Source organism: Lipotes vexillifer, unplaced genomic scaffold (genome assembly GCF_000442215.2).
Source record: "Lipotes vexillifer unplaced genomic scaffold, Lipotes_vexillifer_v1.1 scaffold371, whole genome shotgun sequence".
NCBI classification, from domain to species: domain Eukaryota; kingdom Metazoa; phylum Chordata; class Mammalia; order Artiodactyla; family Lipotidae; genus Lipotes; species Lipotes vexillifer.
The window spans coordinates 53,326-72,187 of record NW_006786304.1 but is presented as its reverse complement, the minus strand read 5'-3'; the positions used below and the strand labels follow the sequence as shown (position 1 = coordinate 72,187).

Genomic DNA, 18,862 nt, shown 5'->3' with positions numbered 1-18,862 from the left:
GAGCCTGTGCTCCGCAACGGGAGAGACCACAACAGTGAGAGGCCCGCGGACCGCATTAAAAAAAAAAAAAAAAAAACCAAAACAAACAATGTGATGAGAGGACCGTCTGTGGGATAGGGGTTAAGGGTGGGGACTCTGGAGTCAGCCTACCTTGGCTCAGACCCCAGCCTGACCACTGACCACTGGAGGGATCTCACCGTTCTGAGCCTCGCCTTCCTCATCTGTGGAATGGGGCTGCGAAAAGCACCTGCTTCATAGGGATTCAAAGATGGTGAACAGGCTAATACGTGCAGAGTACTTAAAACCAGCAGCCACCATCATCATCATCATCATCACAACCACCATCATTATTGTCATCAGGTCAATCCTTGTTATTCGTGGATTCCATATTTGTGAATCCGCCGATTTGCTAACATTGATAACCCCCAAATCAATACTCACGGCGCTTTCCTGGTCACGTGCAGACGTGTGCAGAGCCATGAGTCTATTTGCGTCTCCTGATGCACGTGCTCCCAGCTGAGGTTGAACGCGGCGACGCTCTGCCTCTCTGTTCAGCTCGAGAGCTATAAACAAGCATCCTCTTTAGTGCCCTGTTGTTTTGCACTTTTGTGCTTTTTGTTGGTGCTTTTGCTCTTAAAGACGGCCCCTCCCGTGTAGGGCTGAAGGGCCGCCCAGTGTTCGTAAGCACAGGAAGGCTGCGATGTGCTCTGGAGAAATCGCGTGTGTGAGATGGCCTGCCCTCAGGCATGAGTTATAGCGCTGTTGGCCTTCAGCTCAGTGTGAGCGAATCAACAATTCATATTAAATAACGTGTCTTTATTGTTTTTATTATTTTTTAAATAAATGTATTTATTTATTTATTATTTATGGCTGAGTTGGGTCTTCGTTGCTGTGCGTGGGATTTCTCTATTTGCGGCGAGCAGGGGCTACTCTCATTGCGGTGTGCGGGCTTCTCATTGTGGTGGCTTCTCCTGTTGCGGAGCACGGGTTCTAGGCGCGCGAGCTCAGTAGTTGTAGTGCACGGGCTCTGTTGCTCCACGGCATGTGGGATCTTCCCGGACCAGGGCTCGAACCCGTGTCCCCTGCATTGGCAGGCGGATTCTTAACCACTGTGCCACCAGGGAAGTCCCAAACAAGGTGCCTTTAAACAGAAACACACATAAACCAAGGGGATGTATTGATGGGTTGATGAGAATGGGACCAGAGGCTGGCAGGAAGCTAACCCCGTCTTTCCCCAGGGGTGGCAGCTCAGTGGCCATAATCCCAAATTCACAGTGACCTTATAGGACATAAGCACCTCAGATGACGAGACCTGACTGTATTTTGCTAGATTGAAGTGCTGATGGATTATATCATATAATGTTATATACTATTGCATGATGTGTGTGTGTGTATGTATATATATATATGTATCATACACACACACACACACGGTATATATAGATAGATATAGTGCAGTGTGTCTGCATATATATATGTGATAATGTACAGTGTTGTTTCCTGTAGTTTTAAACTCTCGTCTCTCTGGCTACATCTTTCTCCTTTTCACTGACTGTCCCACTCACAGCCTCTCTCTCATTCTCTCTCCACAGCTGGCCCCCAAAAGGACGCTCCCCACGTCCCCAGCTGGGGGCCCTGCGTAGACCTGGAGTGGACGCCCCCTCCTTCCCTTCATGATTCGTTTGTAGCGCAGGTAACCAGCCAAGCATCGCGCTGATTCCCGGAGGGGCCGTGGTCCCCTGTCCACCTCCCTGGAAGGGACGTTCCTTCTTGGAAGAGCCTGGCTCAGCCACATCCTTCAGCCCCACCCTCTCCAGCCTGGGCCCCCTGGGTCATTCGGGCCATTCCCCCAACCTCCATGCCATCTGCAGGCAGGATCTCCCTCCCCGCTTTCCGTCTTCTCCAGATTCTCTGCAGATCCTGCCTTGTCATTCCCTGGCCAGGCCTTGCCCACCTTAGGCTGGTTGGGAAGGGCAGGGGCTCGTAGGCCACAGAGCTGGTGACATGGGAAGACAGTGGGTGTGGGCGGAGGTATGAAGCCGGAGAGAGCGTGTTATCTTGCTGCACCGATGCAGCAAGAGCCTTGGAAGGGCCTCTCTGGGGCAGTCCCCGGGGCCAGCTCTAGAGGCGAGGGTGATTGGTGTGTGAGGCTCCGGGGCCGTGTGTTTCTGTTCTAGACTGGGCTTGTTAACCCAGGGCCCATGAAGTGTGTACGTGTGTGCATACGTGTGTGTGTGTCCCATGACACGCTTCCCCCTGGGAAAGAACGTGTAACATTTCTGGCCCACATGCATGTTTCCGGCAAGAGGGTCTTTGCTTTCATCAGACTCTCCAAGGTACTGTTCAGAGAAGACCCTGAACTAACCATGTGGGGTCCCTCCCTGAGATTCTTTGTGTCACAGAGCCGTCGAGAGTAATAGGGACTGTAGTGGCGATCAGGAAGTTCAGAGAATGCTGTTGGGGGTTAGGGGTTGTGACCCAGCTGAGAGCACAAGTAAGATTTTGTGTGTGTTTGGCGGTGGTGGGGGCGGGTGCACGGCAGTCACCATGTCCTCAGCGAGTTCAGGACCATCCCCCTCCCCCTACCAAGAAGAAAAAGAGAGGGTAGGAACTCCACGGCCCTGGACTGGGATTGTGTGTGATTTCTCGTGTTCTGTCTGCGTGGTTGGGAGGGAAGGATGTGTGGGCTGATGGAAGGATAGGCGGATGGGGACTTCCCTGGCGGTCCAGGGGTTAGGACTCAGTGCTTTCCCTGCCCGGGCCCGGGTTCAGTCCCTGATTGGAGAACTGAGATCCCGCAAGCCTCTCAGTGCGGCCCAGAAAAGTAAAAAGGAGGAGTGGATGGAAGGATGGGTCAGTTTGTGTGTTTGGAAGACAAGGAAGATGGGTGGTTGGGTGGAAGTTTGGAAAGATGGGTGCATGGAAGCTTGGTGGGATGTCTGGAGCAGTGGTGGTTGGCGTGGGGGTGGATGGGCAAACACAGAGAACTTGTTTTCTCACTTGTAAAATGGGGCACACGGCATCCCTTTCCCATGGGGGCTGAACAAGATAACATTTGTGAAACGCTTGGGACAGTGCCTGGCACTTGGTAAGCAGGAGACAAATGTTAGCCGTCCTCATCATTCCCACAGGCTCAGCCCGGCTCTCTGCCTCAGAGCGCCCACCCTCCTGGTCCCTCTCCCTCTCTCTTCCCTTCCTTGAGAACCACGCTGCATGTGTCTTCCAGGGGGACCCAGAACCTGGGCCCCTTCATGCCGCCTCCCCTCCCTCCCTCCTTCACCCGGTCACGTGTAGGACAGGAGCACAGGCTTGGGGCCAGACTTCTGGGTTCAGGCCTGGCTCTGCCACCTGCTAGCTGGGAGACAGAGGGAGACAGAGAACCATGGTCTCAGCTCTTCCTTTTACTCATCTGCAAAGCGGGGGTGGCAGGACTCACCTCGAGGGATACTGTGGGGATTAAATGAGTTACATGTGTGTGAAGCACTTAGCACGGGGCCTGCATGTGATCAGGACTCAGTCTGGGTTGATGTTATCACCATCGTCATCAGATGCTGGGGACAGAGAGGGAGGAGGAAGAGGCAGCTGTCTGTCTCTGATCAGGAGGTTCTGGTACGGAGGGCACCTGCCCCACCCCTACCCATGCCCCTAGACTTAAGGGGACAGAAACCCTGACCCCTCCAGGGGTCTTGGCCCCAGGGAATGGTCCTTGCAGGGAGGGTCCTGGCACGCTGCTGACATCTAACTTGTCTCCCTTGCCCTCTTCCTGCCCCGCCCCGTCCAGTGGCGATGGATGATGAGGATGGGAGATGCTTACTAGACGTGATTTGGTGAGTAATGGGCTCCCCACCCCACCCCCCCCTCCCCCACCCTCTCCCTCCCCTCCCCTGTCCCTCATCTCCTCAAATGCCTCTCCCCTTCTCTCTTTCAGTGACCCTCAGGCCCTCAATGACTTCTTACATGGATCTGAGAAGGTGAGTGCTGGGGCAGGGAGAAGCATCCCCAGGGCAGGGGCTGTGGAATTGGGAGCTGAGAGACACTCCCCCCTGATTCAGTAGACATCTGCCCCTTGCCTTCCATGAGCCAGGCCCCAGGGTTATGGCAGAGAGTGAAAGAGATGGCAAATCCCTGCCCTCACTCCATACACATTTCCTTGGTAAACAAAGCAACCAGAGAGCTAATAAAGGAGATGGTGGAAAGCACCATGCAGAGCAGCATAAGAAATAATAATGTCACTTGCACAACAAAAGAGGTTTAAAAGAAAATGAATGGGAGGGGGAAGCAGGGGCTTCTCTAGCTGGTGTGAACCTGAGGGATCAAAGGGAGGTGCCCATGGCGCTCTGGGCAGGGGAAGGGCAGGTAGGAAGGTTGGAAAGTTTGAGAAAGAAGGCCTGTGGGGCCGGAATGAAGGGGAAACTAGAAGGTGGTAAGACTGGAGTGGACAAAAATCACCAGGTCATGAAGGGCTTGGAGGACCTTGATCGAGGAGTTCAGACTTTATTCTGAAAGTGACAGGCAGTTCTGACGGGTTATTAAGCAGGAGAATGCCACATTCTGTTTGCACTCCAGAGAATGGAACAAAGTGGGGGAGAGTGGATGTCTGTTGAGCCATGAGGAGCTGTATCAGTCACCTACAGCTGCATAACAAGTTATCCCATCACTTAGTGACTTAAAACAACATTTGTTAGAGCTCTCAGTTTCTGAGGGTCAGGAACTGGGGAGTGGCTTAGCTGGGTGTCTAGCTCAGTGTCTCCCCTGAGTAGCAGTCAGGATGTTGCCTGGAGCCGCTGTCATCTGAGGGCTTGTCTGGGGCTGGAGGATGTGCTTCCACAATGACTCACTGCCGTGGCTGTTGGCTGGAGGCCTCAGCTCCTCACCGTGTGGGCCTCCCCATAGGATTGCTTGAGTGTCCTCACAGCATGGCAGCTGGTTCCCCCAGAGCAAGTGACCCAAGGGAGAGAGCCAGGAGGAAGCTCAGTGCCTTTTATGACCTAGTCTCCAAAGTCACACACTGTCACTTCCATCATACTGCATTTACTAGAAGCGAGTCACTAAGCCCGCCCACACTCACAGGGAGGGAACGGAACTCTGCTCCTTGAGAGGGGAAGTATCAGATAATTTGTGGAGCGGAGGCGAGTGTGGAGTGGAGGTTGGTGGCCTAGGCCCCAGGGCAGGCACAGGAGGAGGTGCCAGGCGCTGGCTCTGGGATCTGTCTGGGAGGCAGAATCACTAGACTTGCTGGTGGATTAGATGGTGGGGAAGAAAGAGCGTCCAGAATGCCTCCGGGGCTTGACCTGAGCAGCTGAGTGGGTGGTGGTACCGTCTCCGAGACTGGGAGTTCGAGGTGGATTGTAGAAGTCCAAGGCGGCTATTGGCTGTACCAGTCTGGGGTTCTGGACGAAGGTCAGCTGGACAGAGACACTGGGGAGGCTTGGCTGTGGACAGACATTCATTGGGCGCTTAGGGCCTGCTCTAGGCATTGCCCATGTCTGCGGGAACGAGACAGGTCCCTGTGCTCCCAGACACGGGAACAGCACTCACGTTAGGCGCCCGGGTGGCAGGGCGTGCCGGGTGCTTGGGCTGGGCAGTGGAAGGAGTGACTTAGTAGGAAGGGACTGACAGTTGTCGGGAGGAGGTGACAAAGGTGACAGGCCCTGCCAGATGTGTTACCAAAGACGCTTGAGCAAAGCCACGGAGGCAGGATTCTAGAGTTCAAGGCAGGCGTGTCGGGAGAGGCTCGGACTCAGTGCTGAGGTTGCCTCGCATTTTAATCTTGCAGCCAAGCCCCTTTCTTTGGGGCGTCTTTTCTGGAGGCGGAGTTTCCTGTACCCCTCGAATCTCCCCTCAATCCCCCCACCTCGTCTTTGTCTTTTTGTCCCATGTAACCCTAAATTGGTTTTTGTTCTAGAGGTGGGCCGGCCCACAGCCCAGCTGACCTTTGACCTTGGGTGGGGGCGGGTCTTGTTGCAGCTTGACAGTGATGACCTCCTGGATAATCCCGGGGAGGCCCAAAGTGCCTTCTATGAAGGTCCTGGGGTAAGTGGCCCGGGGGGCTCGGGGCCTGTGGTGGCAGCCAGTGGGGGAGGGGAGAAGGGGTCACACTCATCCCCTAAGGCACTTTGCTGGGAGGGGGTCAGGGGGCAGTCACTGAGCAGCAGTGTGGGGTGGAGGTGAGGCCGGAGCTGCTGGACCCCCAGCTGTGCCCTCAGGCCCCTCAGAGAAGGAGGTGCGGTCCTGAGTCCCTGGCCTTGGAGGGCAGCTGCTACAGAGCTGGTACAGAGGCAGAGGCTGGTTGTGGAGTTCACAGTGGGCAGGGCGGGGTGGTGCTCCTGAGGAGCAGTGCGGGGGGGCTGGGGGCTCCTGTCCCGGCCCAGCCATGGGTGGGGTGTGTGACCTGGGGGAAGGGGATCGACTGTTGTGGACCTCAGTCTCCACCTGGAAGATGCAGGCTGGGGTGATGAGCAAAGCCCAGAGCGGGGAACACAGTGGACTTTTATTGAGCACCTACTGTGCGCCGGGCCCATTACTCAACGCCAGTCGTCCCTCCCTCTTCTTCCTCTTCTGTGGCCTCTCCCCTCCCCGCTTCGCTCCCCATCCCTCCCCCTCCTTTTTCCTCCTCCCCCCTCTTCTCCCTCCCTCCCGCTCCCCCCTCCTCCCTCTTCATCAACATAACTGTCAGTTACCGAATACCTATCATATGCCAGGCCCTTTACAGTAATTTTCATTTAGTCCTCACAACAACCACAGTGACATTCCAAATAATTTATCTGGCATAATATAAATGACTAAATCCAGAACCCAACAAATAAACCTTATGTTCATGTTATTAACATTTACATGTTATTTACATTACATTACAATAACAATATGCATTATTCTTACCCGTGCCGTCCTCTTTTAATACCCATAACATCCCTGGTCAGGTTCTCAGCACCTCCTGTGTGTGACGTCAGTGAATGTCACGACTGTCCTAGGAGGCGGGTTTGGTTATGGCCATTTAGCGGTTAGGAACTCAGAACTGCCTGGTGCTTGGTTGGGGGCTGAGCCGGAGCCCCATCCTGCCAGGCACTGCCCTCTACTCAGCAGCAGGGTGACCCCTTTCCTGGGTCTGGGAGGCGAGGAGGGAGCAGTGCCCCCCTCACTGGGCTGTTATTAACAACAACATGGACAGTAATAATGACAGTAACAACGATAGATGTTTCCCGCGTGCCAGCCAAGAGCCAGGTACTGCTCTGAGCCCTCCACTTGGATTAACTCAGAATCTTTCAAACTACAGGTGGTGGTGGTCTTTTTTTTAAACTTTATTAATCTTATTAATTTTATTAATTTATTTTTGGCTGCGTTGGGTCTTCGTTGCTGTGCGCGGGCTTTCTCTAGTAGTGGCGAGCGGGGGCTACTCTTCGTTGCGGTGTGTGGGCTTCTCATTGCAGTGGCTTCTCTTGTTGCAGAGCATGGGCTGTAGGTGTGCGGGCTTCAGTAGTTGTGGCTTGCGGGGTCTCGAGCGCAGGCTCACTAGAGGCGCATGGGCTTAGTTGCTCCACGGCATGTGGGATCTTCCCGGACTAGGGCTCGAACCCGTGTCCCCTGCATTGGCAGGCGGATTCTTAACCACTGCACCACCAGGGAAGCCCCCGAACTACAGGTTTTGATCCATTACCTGGTCAAGTATCAGTGGGTTTTCCATGCCATTGGCATGATTATTACTTGTGGAATATTTGCTCAAAAATGCATGCATGTATCGATCACACACTCGTGTCCTGGATTGCCATCCCAGAAAGCATTTAAGAAACATCAGGTTCGGGACCTCCCTGGTGGCGCAGTGGTTGGGAGTCTGCCTGCCGATGCAGGGGACACAGGTTCGGGCCCTGGTCTGGGAAGATCCCACACGCCGCGGAGCAGCTGGGCCCGTGTACCACAACTGCTGAGCCTGTGTGCCACAGCTGCTGGAGCCCGCCCATCTAGATAGAGCCTGCGCTCCGCAACAGAAGCCACTGCAACAAAAACCCAATGCGGCAAGCAAGCAAACAATCAGTCAATCAATCAATCAGTCAGGCTCACATTGCGCTGGGCACCAAGTGAGGCTCCCGTCCGGTAGCTGCTGCCTTTAACAGAACCACACGATCTTTTATCTGAAACCTTTGGAGCCAGGCTTGTTTTGGAATTCAGGGTTTTTCAGATACTGGAAAGGTGATGCAGAATATGTGTGTGCTGCATGTAACATAACACACTCACTTTTCTGTGGTCAGACTTAAAGTGAGTCACGTTACATGGATGAATTATGCCTTTCCCCCAGAGCATCACCTGAGTTCCGTTCAGGATTTACAGCCTAAAGTTAGCAAAACATTTGCGGTTTTCAGAGCCTTTCGGGTTTTGGAATTGCAGATAAGTATTACAGGCCTGTATGGCTGTTTAGAAAATGGTTTTTATTACATTCTGCTGACGTGCGCAGATGGGGAAACAGGCTGGATTAAGCAAGCACCAGGTTGCCCAGCCCAGCCCTGGCAAAGCTGGCATTTGAACCCGGGTCCAGCCACTTCTAGGTGGAAGGTTCTTCCTATCCCTGCCGCCCTGACTCCGAGTGCCCTTTGCTTCCGCGGTGCCGAGCCCAGCCCCTTGCTAACCTCGGCTCTCTCCTTCACACCTTACCTGCCTCCAGCTCCACGTGCAAGAAGCTTCTGGCAACCACTTGAACCCAGAACCCAGCCAGCCGGCCCCCAGCGTGGACCTCGACTTCCTGGAAGATGATATCCTGGGCTCACCGGCGGCAGGGGGCGGGGGCGGCGGGGGCGCCGACCAGCCCTGTGACATCCTCCAGCAGAGCCTCCAGGAGGCCAACATCACCGAGCAGACACTCGAAGCCGAGGCCGAGCTGGACCTGGGCCCCTTCCAGCTGCCCACGCTGCAGCCTGCGGATGGCGGGGCTGGCCCAGCGGGGACCGGAGCAGCTGCCGCCGTGGCCACGGGGCCCCAGGCCCTCTTCCCGGGTGGGGCTGACCTGCTGGGGCTGCAGGCCCCGCCCACCGTGCTGACCCACCAGGCCCTGGTGCCGCCCCAGGATGTGGTCAGTAAAGCCCTCAGTGTCCAGCCCTTCCTGCAGCCCGTGGGCCTGGGCAACGTGACCCTGCAGCCCATCCCAGGCCTTCAGGGCCTGCCCAATGGCAGCCCCGGGGGCGCCGCGGCGGCTACTCTCGGCCTGGCTCCCATCCAGGTGGTGGGCCAGCCCGTCATGGCGCTCAACCCACCCACCTCCCAGCTCCTGGCCAAGCAGGTGCCCGTCAGCGGTTATCTGGCCTCGGCAGCTGGCCCTTCAGAGCCAGTGACCCTGGCATCGGCCGGCGTCTCGCCGCAGGGGGCTGGCCTGGTCATCCAGAAGAACCTCCCTGCTGCCGTGGCCACCACGCTCAACGGGAACTCGGTGTTCGGAGGGGCGGGAGCTGCCACGGCCGCGGCCAGCGGGGCGCCCTCGGGACAGCCGCTGGCGGTGGCCCCGGGCCTCGGCACGTCACCACTGGTTCCGGCGCCCAACGTGATCCTGCACCGCACGCCCACGCCCATCCAGCCCAAGCCTGCCGGCGTGCTCCCCCCCAAGCTCTACCAGCTGACACCCAAGCCGTTCGCCCCCGCGGGCGCCACGCTCACCATCCAGGGCGAGGCAGGGGGCCTCCCACAGCAGCCCAAGGCCCCCCAGAACCTGACTTTCATGGCGGCAGGCAAGGCCGGCCAGAACGTGGTGCTGTCAGGCTTCCCGGCGCCCGCCCTGCAGACGAACGTCTTCAAGCAGCCGCCCGCCACCACCACGGGCGCGGCCCCGCCGCAACCCCCCGGGGCCCTGAGCAAGCCCATGAGCGTGCACCTCCTGAATCAAGGCAGCAGTATCGTCATCCCCGCCCAGCACATGCTGCCAGGCCAGAACCAGTTCTTGCTGCCCGGCACGTCGGCAGTCCAGCTCCCCCAGCCGCTCTCGGCCCTGCCGGCCAACGTGGGCGGGCAGATCCTGGCGGCTGCAGCCCCCCATGCGGGCGGACAACTCATCGCCAACCCCATCCTCACCAACCAGAACCTGGCGGGCCCGCTGAGCCTGGGCCCTGTGCTGGCCCCCCACTCTGGGGCCCACAGCGCAGCCCACATCCTCTCGGCAGCTCCCATCCAGGTGGGCCAGCCAGCGCTCTTCCAGATGCCCGTGTCGCTGGCCGCGGGCAGCCTGCCCACACAGAGCCAGCCGGCACCCACTGGCCCCGCCGCCACTACCGTCCTCCAGGGGGTCACTCTGCCCCCCAGCGCCGTGGCTATGCTCAACGCCCCCGACGGTCTGGTGCAGCCCGCCACCCCAGCCGCCGCCTCCGCTGGGGAGGCCGCGCCTGTCCTCGCAGTGCAGACGGCGCCCCAGGCGTCCCCCGCGGTCAGCACGCCGCTGCCTCTGGGCCTCCAGCAGCCACAGGCACAGCAACAGCAGCAGCCCGCACAGGGCCCCGCCCCGCAGGCCGCCCCAGCTCAGGCCTCCACCCCCCAGCCCAGCCCAGGCCTGGCGTCCAGCCCGGAGAAGATTGTCCTGGGGCAGCCGCCCTCTGCCCCCACCACGGCCATCCTCACTCAGGACTCCCTGCAGATGTTCCTGCCCCAGGTAACCAGGGCTGCCGGGCAGGGGAGGGGACGGCGAGGGCAAAGGCAGGGGCAGGGGGTCTGCGTGGAGAGGGGCCAAGAGCTGGAACCAGGTGTGGTTGAAACAGCGGGTGGGAGGGCCCTGTGGGTTAGGGAGAGCGTCTCAGACGTGGCCCCCCTGCTCCAGGTCCCCGAGGAGGAGGCCTGAGGGTGACAGGGCCAGCTGACTGACACAGAGACAGACAGACAAGGAGAGTGACTGGCTGACAGACTGCCCACTTGCTGGAGGGTTGGAGAGGGGTCACACAGAGAGAGTGGCTGAGACATGGACGGACAGACGGGGCAGGAGAGATGCACATTGGGGTGGAGCTGGAAGACGACTCACGGGACTGAGGGTTCGGAGCTGCCCCGGGTTGTGGCCTCCTGGACCCTGGGGCTCCCTCCCAACCCCCGGCCTTGGTGCCCCCCAGCCGGTTCCCACCACCCGCTTCCCTGGTGCATCAGTGGGGGCGGGGTGTCAGGGTGGGGAGGCTGCGGGTCCGTGGGGATGGCCTCTGACCCTGTGCGGGCTGCCTGTTTCAGGAGAGGAGCCAGCAGCCCCTCTCCACAGAGGGCCCCCACCTCTCCGTGCCCGCCTCGGTCATAGTCAGCGCCCCGCCTCCCGCCCAAGACCCAGCCCTGACCACCCCCGTCACCAAAGGAGCTGGCCTTGGCCCTCAGGCCCCCGACAGCCAGGCCTCCCCGGCGCCGGCCCCCCAGGTAGACGAACCCCAGCGGCCTCTGTCCCAGCGCAGACCAGCCCTGCCCCTTGCCCCGCTTCCCCGTTCCCTCCGCTCGCTCCCTGGCTGCCCTGCCTGCCTCTCTGTCTCGCTGGCTTGGGAAACGGTGCTCTCCTTGGCTCCCCAGATGTTTCCTGAGGGTCTCCGGACAGTCATGGATGCTTGAGACCACACTCTAGTCAGGGACACAAGATCCACACAGCAGGAAATGGATTAGGTCCTCGAATGATCATTTTCCTATCTGGGTAACTAATATTCAGGTAGCTCACATTTTAAGGAAGATACCAAGAGGTCTAGATCAAAGCCCCCTCTCCTGCTTTCCCTCCCAAGGCAGTTTCTTGCACTCCTGTCCCACGCATAGACGAGCAAAATGACAACTGGATTCCTTCCCTTCCATTTTTACCAAAGTGATAGCTACTCTGCATGCATTCTGCACCTTTTACTATTTAAAAGTTCATCTTGGAGACTGCATTTCATTCTTGCATAGTATTCCATTGTGTGGAGGTGCTACTATTTATTTAATCAGTTGTTGGGAATTTAGGTCACTTTTGGTCTTTAGCTGTGGATGAGCAAGGTTGCAAAGAAGAACTCTACATATGTCTCTTTGTAGGATAAGTTCTTTAAAAGGAAATTGCCAGGTCTAAGAGCAAATGTATTTGTAGTTTTGACAGATATTGCCAAATTGCTCTGGAGTGTAAATTGGTTTAACAGATTATCAGCAATATATGATCTGTGCCTTTTTGCCCCCACCCTCAGCAATATTGAACTTGGCCAATCAGATAGGTGAAAATAGTATCTTGTTTTGTTTTAATATGCATTTTGTTTTACGGTAAATGAGGCGGGGCAGGTTTTTATAGATTTAGAGCTATTTGTGTTTTCCTTTCTACGGAATTGTCTGTTCATATCCTTGGCCATTTTCAAATTTGGGGTAATGGTCATTTTCTTGTTGATTTGTAGAAACTCTTTACATATTAGAGAAATTAGCCGTTGTCTCATATGAGTCATTAGCACATCAGCATTTGAGAGGATGGATGTTGTACTCCTTTGAAAAGGACCAGTGGGTAGGTGGATTAGGGTAGGCAGGAAGAGAAGGGAATAACATAAGCGAGGTCCAGGAAGGCAGAAATCAGCTGGGCCTTGGCCTTAAACAGCCATGATTTCATTCTCACGCTCTGCTACTCACCATGTGACTTGAAGCAACTAGTTTCTTCATTCCATCAACAGTTGTTTAGGGAAAGGGGTGCACTACATATGTGTCAGGCCTCGTGCTAACCCTGGGCGAGTCCCTGTAACTGCCGAGCCTTGATTTCCTCATCTGGAAAATGGGAATAATAGTTTCTTTATAGGTCTGTTAGGACAAATAAACCAGTTAATATGTGCTTTGCACAGGGTAAGCACTCCATAAATATTTGCTATTATTATTATTTTAGCTATTGTGTTTATGGGTCAGTCCAGAGGGACATGGGGCCAGGATGTCCTCAGGTCATCTCTACCCAGAGAGGAAAACGAGGCAGGAGTAGGGGAGGGGCGAGGGGCCGCCTGGCCCATGAGAGGCTCAGGTTGGAAGCACTGTATTTAGAGCGGTTGGACCGGGCCTGGGTCCCTGGGGCCAAGGGCAGTCCCCTCTCCGAGCCTCACGAGCTCCCGTCCTCAGCTGGAACGTGGGGCTGGTAGGAGCCCTTTTTCCAAGTGCTGTGGTTGAGAGCCAGGCCAGGGCACATGTGTACTCTGCCACTTTAATGTTGCACACCCTGCAGGTACTTGTCTAGACTCGCTCCTTGGGTGACCAACCAGCCCAGTTTACCCAGTACCGAGGAGGATCTCGGGAGACGGAACTTTCAGTTTTAAAACTGAGACGGTCCCAGACAGACCAGGACAAGTGGGTCACCTTCCTGACTCCTCCTGGCCCTCCCTTGCCACCTTCCCTGCTTTGCATTTCTCCATAGCACTGACCACCCTCTGACCAGGCTGCCTGTTTTCCGTTTCCTGTCTTCACTATAACGTAAATGCCTCTCTGTAACGTATACTCTGCACTGTAACGTAAAGTCCACGAGGCAGAGAGTTGTGTGCGTTCAGGTCCTGCTGTCTCCCCAGCGCCCAGAACAGTGCCTGGTCTGCAGCAGATGCTTGGTGAGCATTTGTAAAATAAATGAATGCAGGAAGGAACCCAGCCACACATATGAGCACCCGCCCGGTGCTGAGCAGCCCCACCGTGAGAGCAAAGGGAGAGCCATTACCGATGGGCACTACGTGTGCCTTGAAAACCACTGTCCCGGAGAACTGTTGTTAGGGGAAGTTAGGAACAGGGACTCGGCTCCCGACCCTGCCACTTACAGGCTCTGTGACCTCCAGCAAGTCCCTTACCGCTCTGTGCCTCAATTTCCTGACCTGTCAAACGAGGAGGATGATAGCGGCATCTTTTTCATAGGCTGCTGTGAGGGGTAAATAAGTTAATGGACGTAAAGTGCTTGAACAGGGCCGGGCATGTTGAAAGTCCTGCAAGCGTGAAAGAAGCCGGGTGAATTTTCCATGAAGGGCCAATAGGAAACATTTTAGGCTTTGCAGGTCTCTGTCATTATAGCCTAGCAGCAGTTCTAGATCTAGATTCTAGATAAATGAATGAGCGTGGGCGTGTTCCAATAAAACCTTATTTATGGACACTGAAATTTGAATCCCCTGTCAGTGTCCCAAGTCAGAAAATATTCTTCTTTTGACTTCTTTTCAACCATTTAAAAATGTGTAAAAACTATTCTTAGCTTGCGGGCCATACAGAATGGTCGGCTAAGCGGGTGGCAGGCCAGATTTGGCCTCTGGGCCATAGTTTGCCAACCCTTTTGATGTCTTTATTTCATTTCGTAGACACTCAAGGCTTCATTTATTCAGTCTCCTATTCATGAATACTTAAGGTGGTTTCCCGTGGCATTGGTAACAAACCACACTCCCCTACGTATTCTTGTATCAGGCTTTGCACATGCATGAGAATACCCGTAGGGGTAAATTTCTAGAAATAGAATTGCTGGACCGGAGGGTATACAGTCGGCCCTCCATATCCACAGGTTCTGCATCCCCGGATTCAGCCAACTGCGGATCAGAATACTGCTCAGACAGCTATTTACATAGCATTTACATTGTATTAGATATTATAAGCAATCTAGAGATGATTTAAAATATACGAGAGGATGCGCATAGGTTATATGCAAACGCTGTGCCATTTATATAAGGGACTTGAGCATCCCTGGATTTTGGTATCCGAGGGAGTCCTGGAATCAATCCCCGTGGATACAGAGGGTTGACTGTAAGTGCTTCCCAAGCATGTTATGGACCAAACCGGTTGCTCCTCTGTGAGGTCTGTGCCAGTGAAGGCCTTCTCCCACACCTTCCTCAAGCCCAGATCAGCAGCCGACTCACTGCTGGCCAGGCGGAAAAAGGCACTCCTCCTCCTTCGCTTCTCTCTCATTCTCTGCGTCAGTCGAGCATCTTCCCATCTCCTCACGGGCAGTTGGAATCTCTCAGTAAACAGTCCACTCATGTGGGAGCTTAAAAAAAAAAGTGATTATAAAAGTAATTTCATGCTTCTTTAGAGAATTTAGAAAATACAGAAAAGAACCAAGAAGAAAAACAAATCACCCATAATGCCAGCCTGCAGACGCCGCCGGTAACATTTTTGGTGTGACGTTTCCTTTCGGCCTTGTTTTTTTTTCTTCTCATCCATTTAAAACATTTGTCCTTTTGACATTAGGTGTTATAGTCACATGGTTCAATCATGAAGAGGCATTTTTAAAGTACGGGGAAAAGCATCCCACCCCATGCCTGCATTCCCAGCCCCCGGCCCTTCCCCCTAGCCTCAGCACTTACTTTTTGTATCTCCTTCCAGCTCTGTGTATATACAGCCTCGTGCAAATACGGGTTTGCATTTCTCTCTCTCCAGCAGGTAGCACGTTATCCGCTTACTTGGGCAGCACATGGGGAGTTTCCTTGGTCCTTTGTTACAGTGGAGAAGCATTCCTCTGTACAAATAGGGATGGATGAGCGTTCATCCCCGGAAGTGCTGTCCTGATGCACGATGGACCACGTCCAGGCTTTGGTCCTCCACACAGAGCTGCAGTAAACAACTCATCCACCTGTCATTTCCCACATGTGCAGGCGTATCTCTCTGGTCACTTCCTGGAAGCCTGTTCGCTGGTTCAAAGCACAGGTGCACTTAGAATTTGCACAGCTGCTGCTGAATTGCATTCCTCTGAGGCTGTGGCAAATGGTGCCAGTTTAGACCCCCAAAGGCAATGCACGAGTGTCTTTATTAGACATACGGCTTATTCCTAATGCGATGCCTGAACATGGTTCCATAGGGTGTTTTGATTTGCGTCTCTCTTATTACAAGTGAGGTTGAACATCTCTTGAAATATTTCAGCCTTTTGTGTTTCTTTTTCTGCGCACTGTCTGATCATCTCCTTTGCCCCTTTTTTCTCACTGCTTGTTATTCTTTGTGATTTCTAGAGGCTCTTTGTATATGAGAGAGATGAGCTTTGTGTAGGCTGTGAGTTGCAGCTCTTTCCCCCAGTATGTCATTTGGTTTTTGACTTGGTTTGGGGGGAGTGTGTGAGTATTTATCTCTGTATTTTTAATGAGGATGAGATTCCTTTTTTAATTTTTAAACTTTTTTGGTTACTTTTAAACTTTTCTCTTCTTTCTTTCTTTTTTTTTTGGCTGCACCATGCGGCTTGTGGGATCTTAGTTTGCTGACCAGGGATTGAACCCGTGCCCTTGGCAGTGAAAGCACGGAGTCTTAACCACTGGACCGCCAGGGAATTCCCTAAACTTTTCATTTTAAAATCATTTCAAACATACAGCAAATTTATAAAACTAGTACATGGGAATAATACTCGTGAGAGTTCTTTACTCTCTGACCAGATGTATTAGTTGTCTATTGCTGTGTAACAAATTACCACCACCACCACCGCCCCCCGCCCCACAAATGTAGCAGCCTGAAACAACAGACATTAACTTATCTCACATGGTTCCTAAGGATCAGGAATTGGAAGCAGATTAACTGGAAGGTTCTGGCTCATGATCTCTTAGGAGATTATAGTCAAGGTGATATGAAGGCTTGACCCGGCTGGAGAATCTGCTTCCAAGATGGTGCGCTCGTGCAACTGCTGGCAGGAGGGAGGGCCTATGTAGAGACGAACTGAGGGTGAGGCCTCTCCGAAGGGTAGCTCATAACATGCTCTACAGTTGGCTTCCCCCAAGTGCCTGATCCAACAGAAAGAGAGCAAGAGAGCACCCAGGATAGAAGCCACAGTCTTTTTTATAGTATAACCTAATCTTGGAAGTGACGTGTGGTCACTTCTCCTGAGTTCTCTTGGCCACTTTTGACCAGAGACCAACCCTGATACAATGTGGGAGACTGAATACAAGGAGGTGGGGATCGCTGGGGGCCGTCTCAGAAGCTGGCTGCCCCGCCACATTTACCCACTGTAAATATCTGGCTGCGTTCGCCTTAGCTGTAGCCCTCTCAGCATGTATACATTTTTTTTTTTTTCCTGACTCATTTGAGAGTAAATTGCAGACGTCATGCTTCTTTACCCCTTAATATTTTAGCATAGTATTTCAGCCCTTGAGAATAAGAACATTCTCTTATTCGATCACAGCAGAGTTATCAAATTCCGCAAATCTAGCCGTGAGACAATACTGTTAGCAAATCCACTGTTCATAATGCAGTCTAGCCAGTTGTCCAGTGATCGCGCATCAGGGATCATTCTCCTTATCTCACTTAGCATCTGGCACGTCTGTGTTGCCATTTCACCAAGCCCTCGGAAGCCTGTGCTTGGGGGGGTGGGGGGAAGTGTCGAGTGGGCCGGCTCCCTTCACCCTTACTCACTTTAGCTGCTCACCTGCTGCTGCCATTGGGTTTCTTCTCCTATTTTCTCTATTGTAAATAGTCCCACGGTGGCCAGCCCTGTGAGCATGCGCCTGAATGCTCCTTATCACAGATTCCTGGAGGGGGGATTACCAGGTCAACTCGAGGGTCTTTCAAAACCACCAGATCAAACCGCCTTCCAGAGGGTTGTCCAGGTGACAATCTCACCAGCCCCTTGAGAGCCAAGGTCCAAGCTTCTGATACCTCCTTAGAGGTAGCAAGCCTTTGGGGACATATAGAGTGGTTGACAGGTTAGTTGGTTTTTTAACTTTGAATTTGAAGTTATTCAGGGCCAAGCTTGGAGGCTTAAAGCAAGCCATAACTCCGGAATTGTCAATTGGCCCACTTTGGAGGCTTGAAGCAAAGAGCCCGAGCTTTGGAGCGTGGCAGCCATGGGTGGCCTTGGGCAAGTCCCCTGAGCCCTCTGAGCATGAGTCCTCCTCGCTCAGCTTGGAAGTCACTCACTGGGTGGTGTAGGTAAGCCAGGGAGATGATGAGCACCTGTCCAAGACTCGACCAGTAATTTTGCCTCCCTGGCCTCAATTTCTCATCTGTGAAATGGGTCCAGTATCATCACAGCTCTCGGGACTGTGGAGAGACCACACAAGTGGGTACAAGTTCCCAGCCGTACGCGCTGGATCAGTGTGCACCGTCACTGGGGTACAGTGAGCAGAAAGGCACCACCAGCGCAGTGTCAGGTACCCGGCTGGTGCTCGCTGGTTCAACAGTAGCTGCCGAGGTTATGGTTCTTGGGGTGGTGACCTCTGAGGGAAGAGAGTGCAGAGGGCTAAGGTGCTCTGGCTGAGGTGTGTTGTAGGCGAGGTCACTGTACGTGTTACAGAACGACTGCCCGGACTGCGTGTGCAAGTCTGACACATGAGTGTGCACATGCGTGCACACACACGCACGCCCATACCTGCAGGCTCACGTGGCTCCCAGGTAGGCGTGCAGCCACGGCCACACAGGCACACGGAGGCAGCGGCCACGGACACTTAGAAGGGGACCCGTAACTCACGGGCTGGTGTCCAGAGGGGCCTGACCCTGACCCTCAGTTTCAGTCCTTACCCCTGCCTCCCTGGATCCCCTAGTCCCCAGCCGTGCGCTCCTCGGCCATCAGCCCCCCGCCCCAGTACGCAGCCACAGTGTCTGTGCTGCTATCTGTTTTCCTGGGTTAGCTGAACGGTCGGGCCAGGGCCGGCGGCTGGAACGCTGCCCCCGCCTGGCCACCTCCCTCCCCCCTCCTTGCTGCTGTGCTCATGCTCCCCGGCCCCCCGCCTATCCGCTGGGCAGCTGGCGTAGTGCCCCCGCCGCCGCCACTGCTTCCTACGCTGCTACCCCCAAAGCCTGCAGAGCTCGCCTTCATCTGGGGGGACTGGGGGGGGCACATGGGGAGGGGTGTGAGATCGGAGGGCAGAGGTGTCGGGGGATGGGGGGGATGGATGGAAGGGGGAGGTGGGGACAGACGGTGTAGGGGAAGGTGGGGGGCGGGTTGCGGGAATGAGGTAGGTGGACGTGTGCAGGGCTTGAGGGGGGCGGGTGGAGCGGTGAGGTGGGGAGTTCAGAAGTGAGG

General features: G+C 54.8%; 1 protein-coding gene across 1 annotated transcript in view; it reads left to right on the top strand.

The window, feature by feature from the left end:
* Positions 1-3,786: 3,786 nt before the first annotated feature.
* The window catches only part of BICRA (BRD4 interacting chromatin remodeling complex associated protein), a 21,070-nt gene continuing 5,994 nt past the window's right edge, over positions 3,787-18,862 (top strand). Inside the window, exons 1-7 of the mRNA XM_007458668.1 lie at positions 3,787-3,827; positions 3,929-3,971; positions 5,968-6,033; positions 8,654-10,618; positions 11,179-11,355; positions 18,381-18,462; positions 18,583-18,689. Of these exons, the coding sequence (XP_007458730.1) occupies positions 3,787-3,827; positions 3,929-3,971; positions 5,968-6,033; positions 8,654-10,618; positions 11,179-11,355; positions 18,381-18,462; positions 18,583-18,689 (2,481 nt within the window). The remainder of the gene's footprint in view (positions 3,828-3,928; positions 3,972-5,967; positions 6,034-8,653; positions 10,619-11,178; positions 11,356-18,380; positions 18,463-18,582; positions 18,690-18,862) is intronic.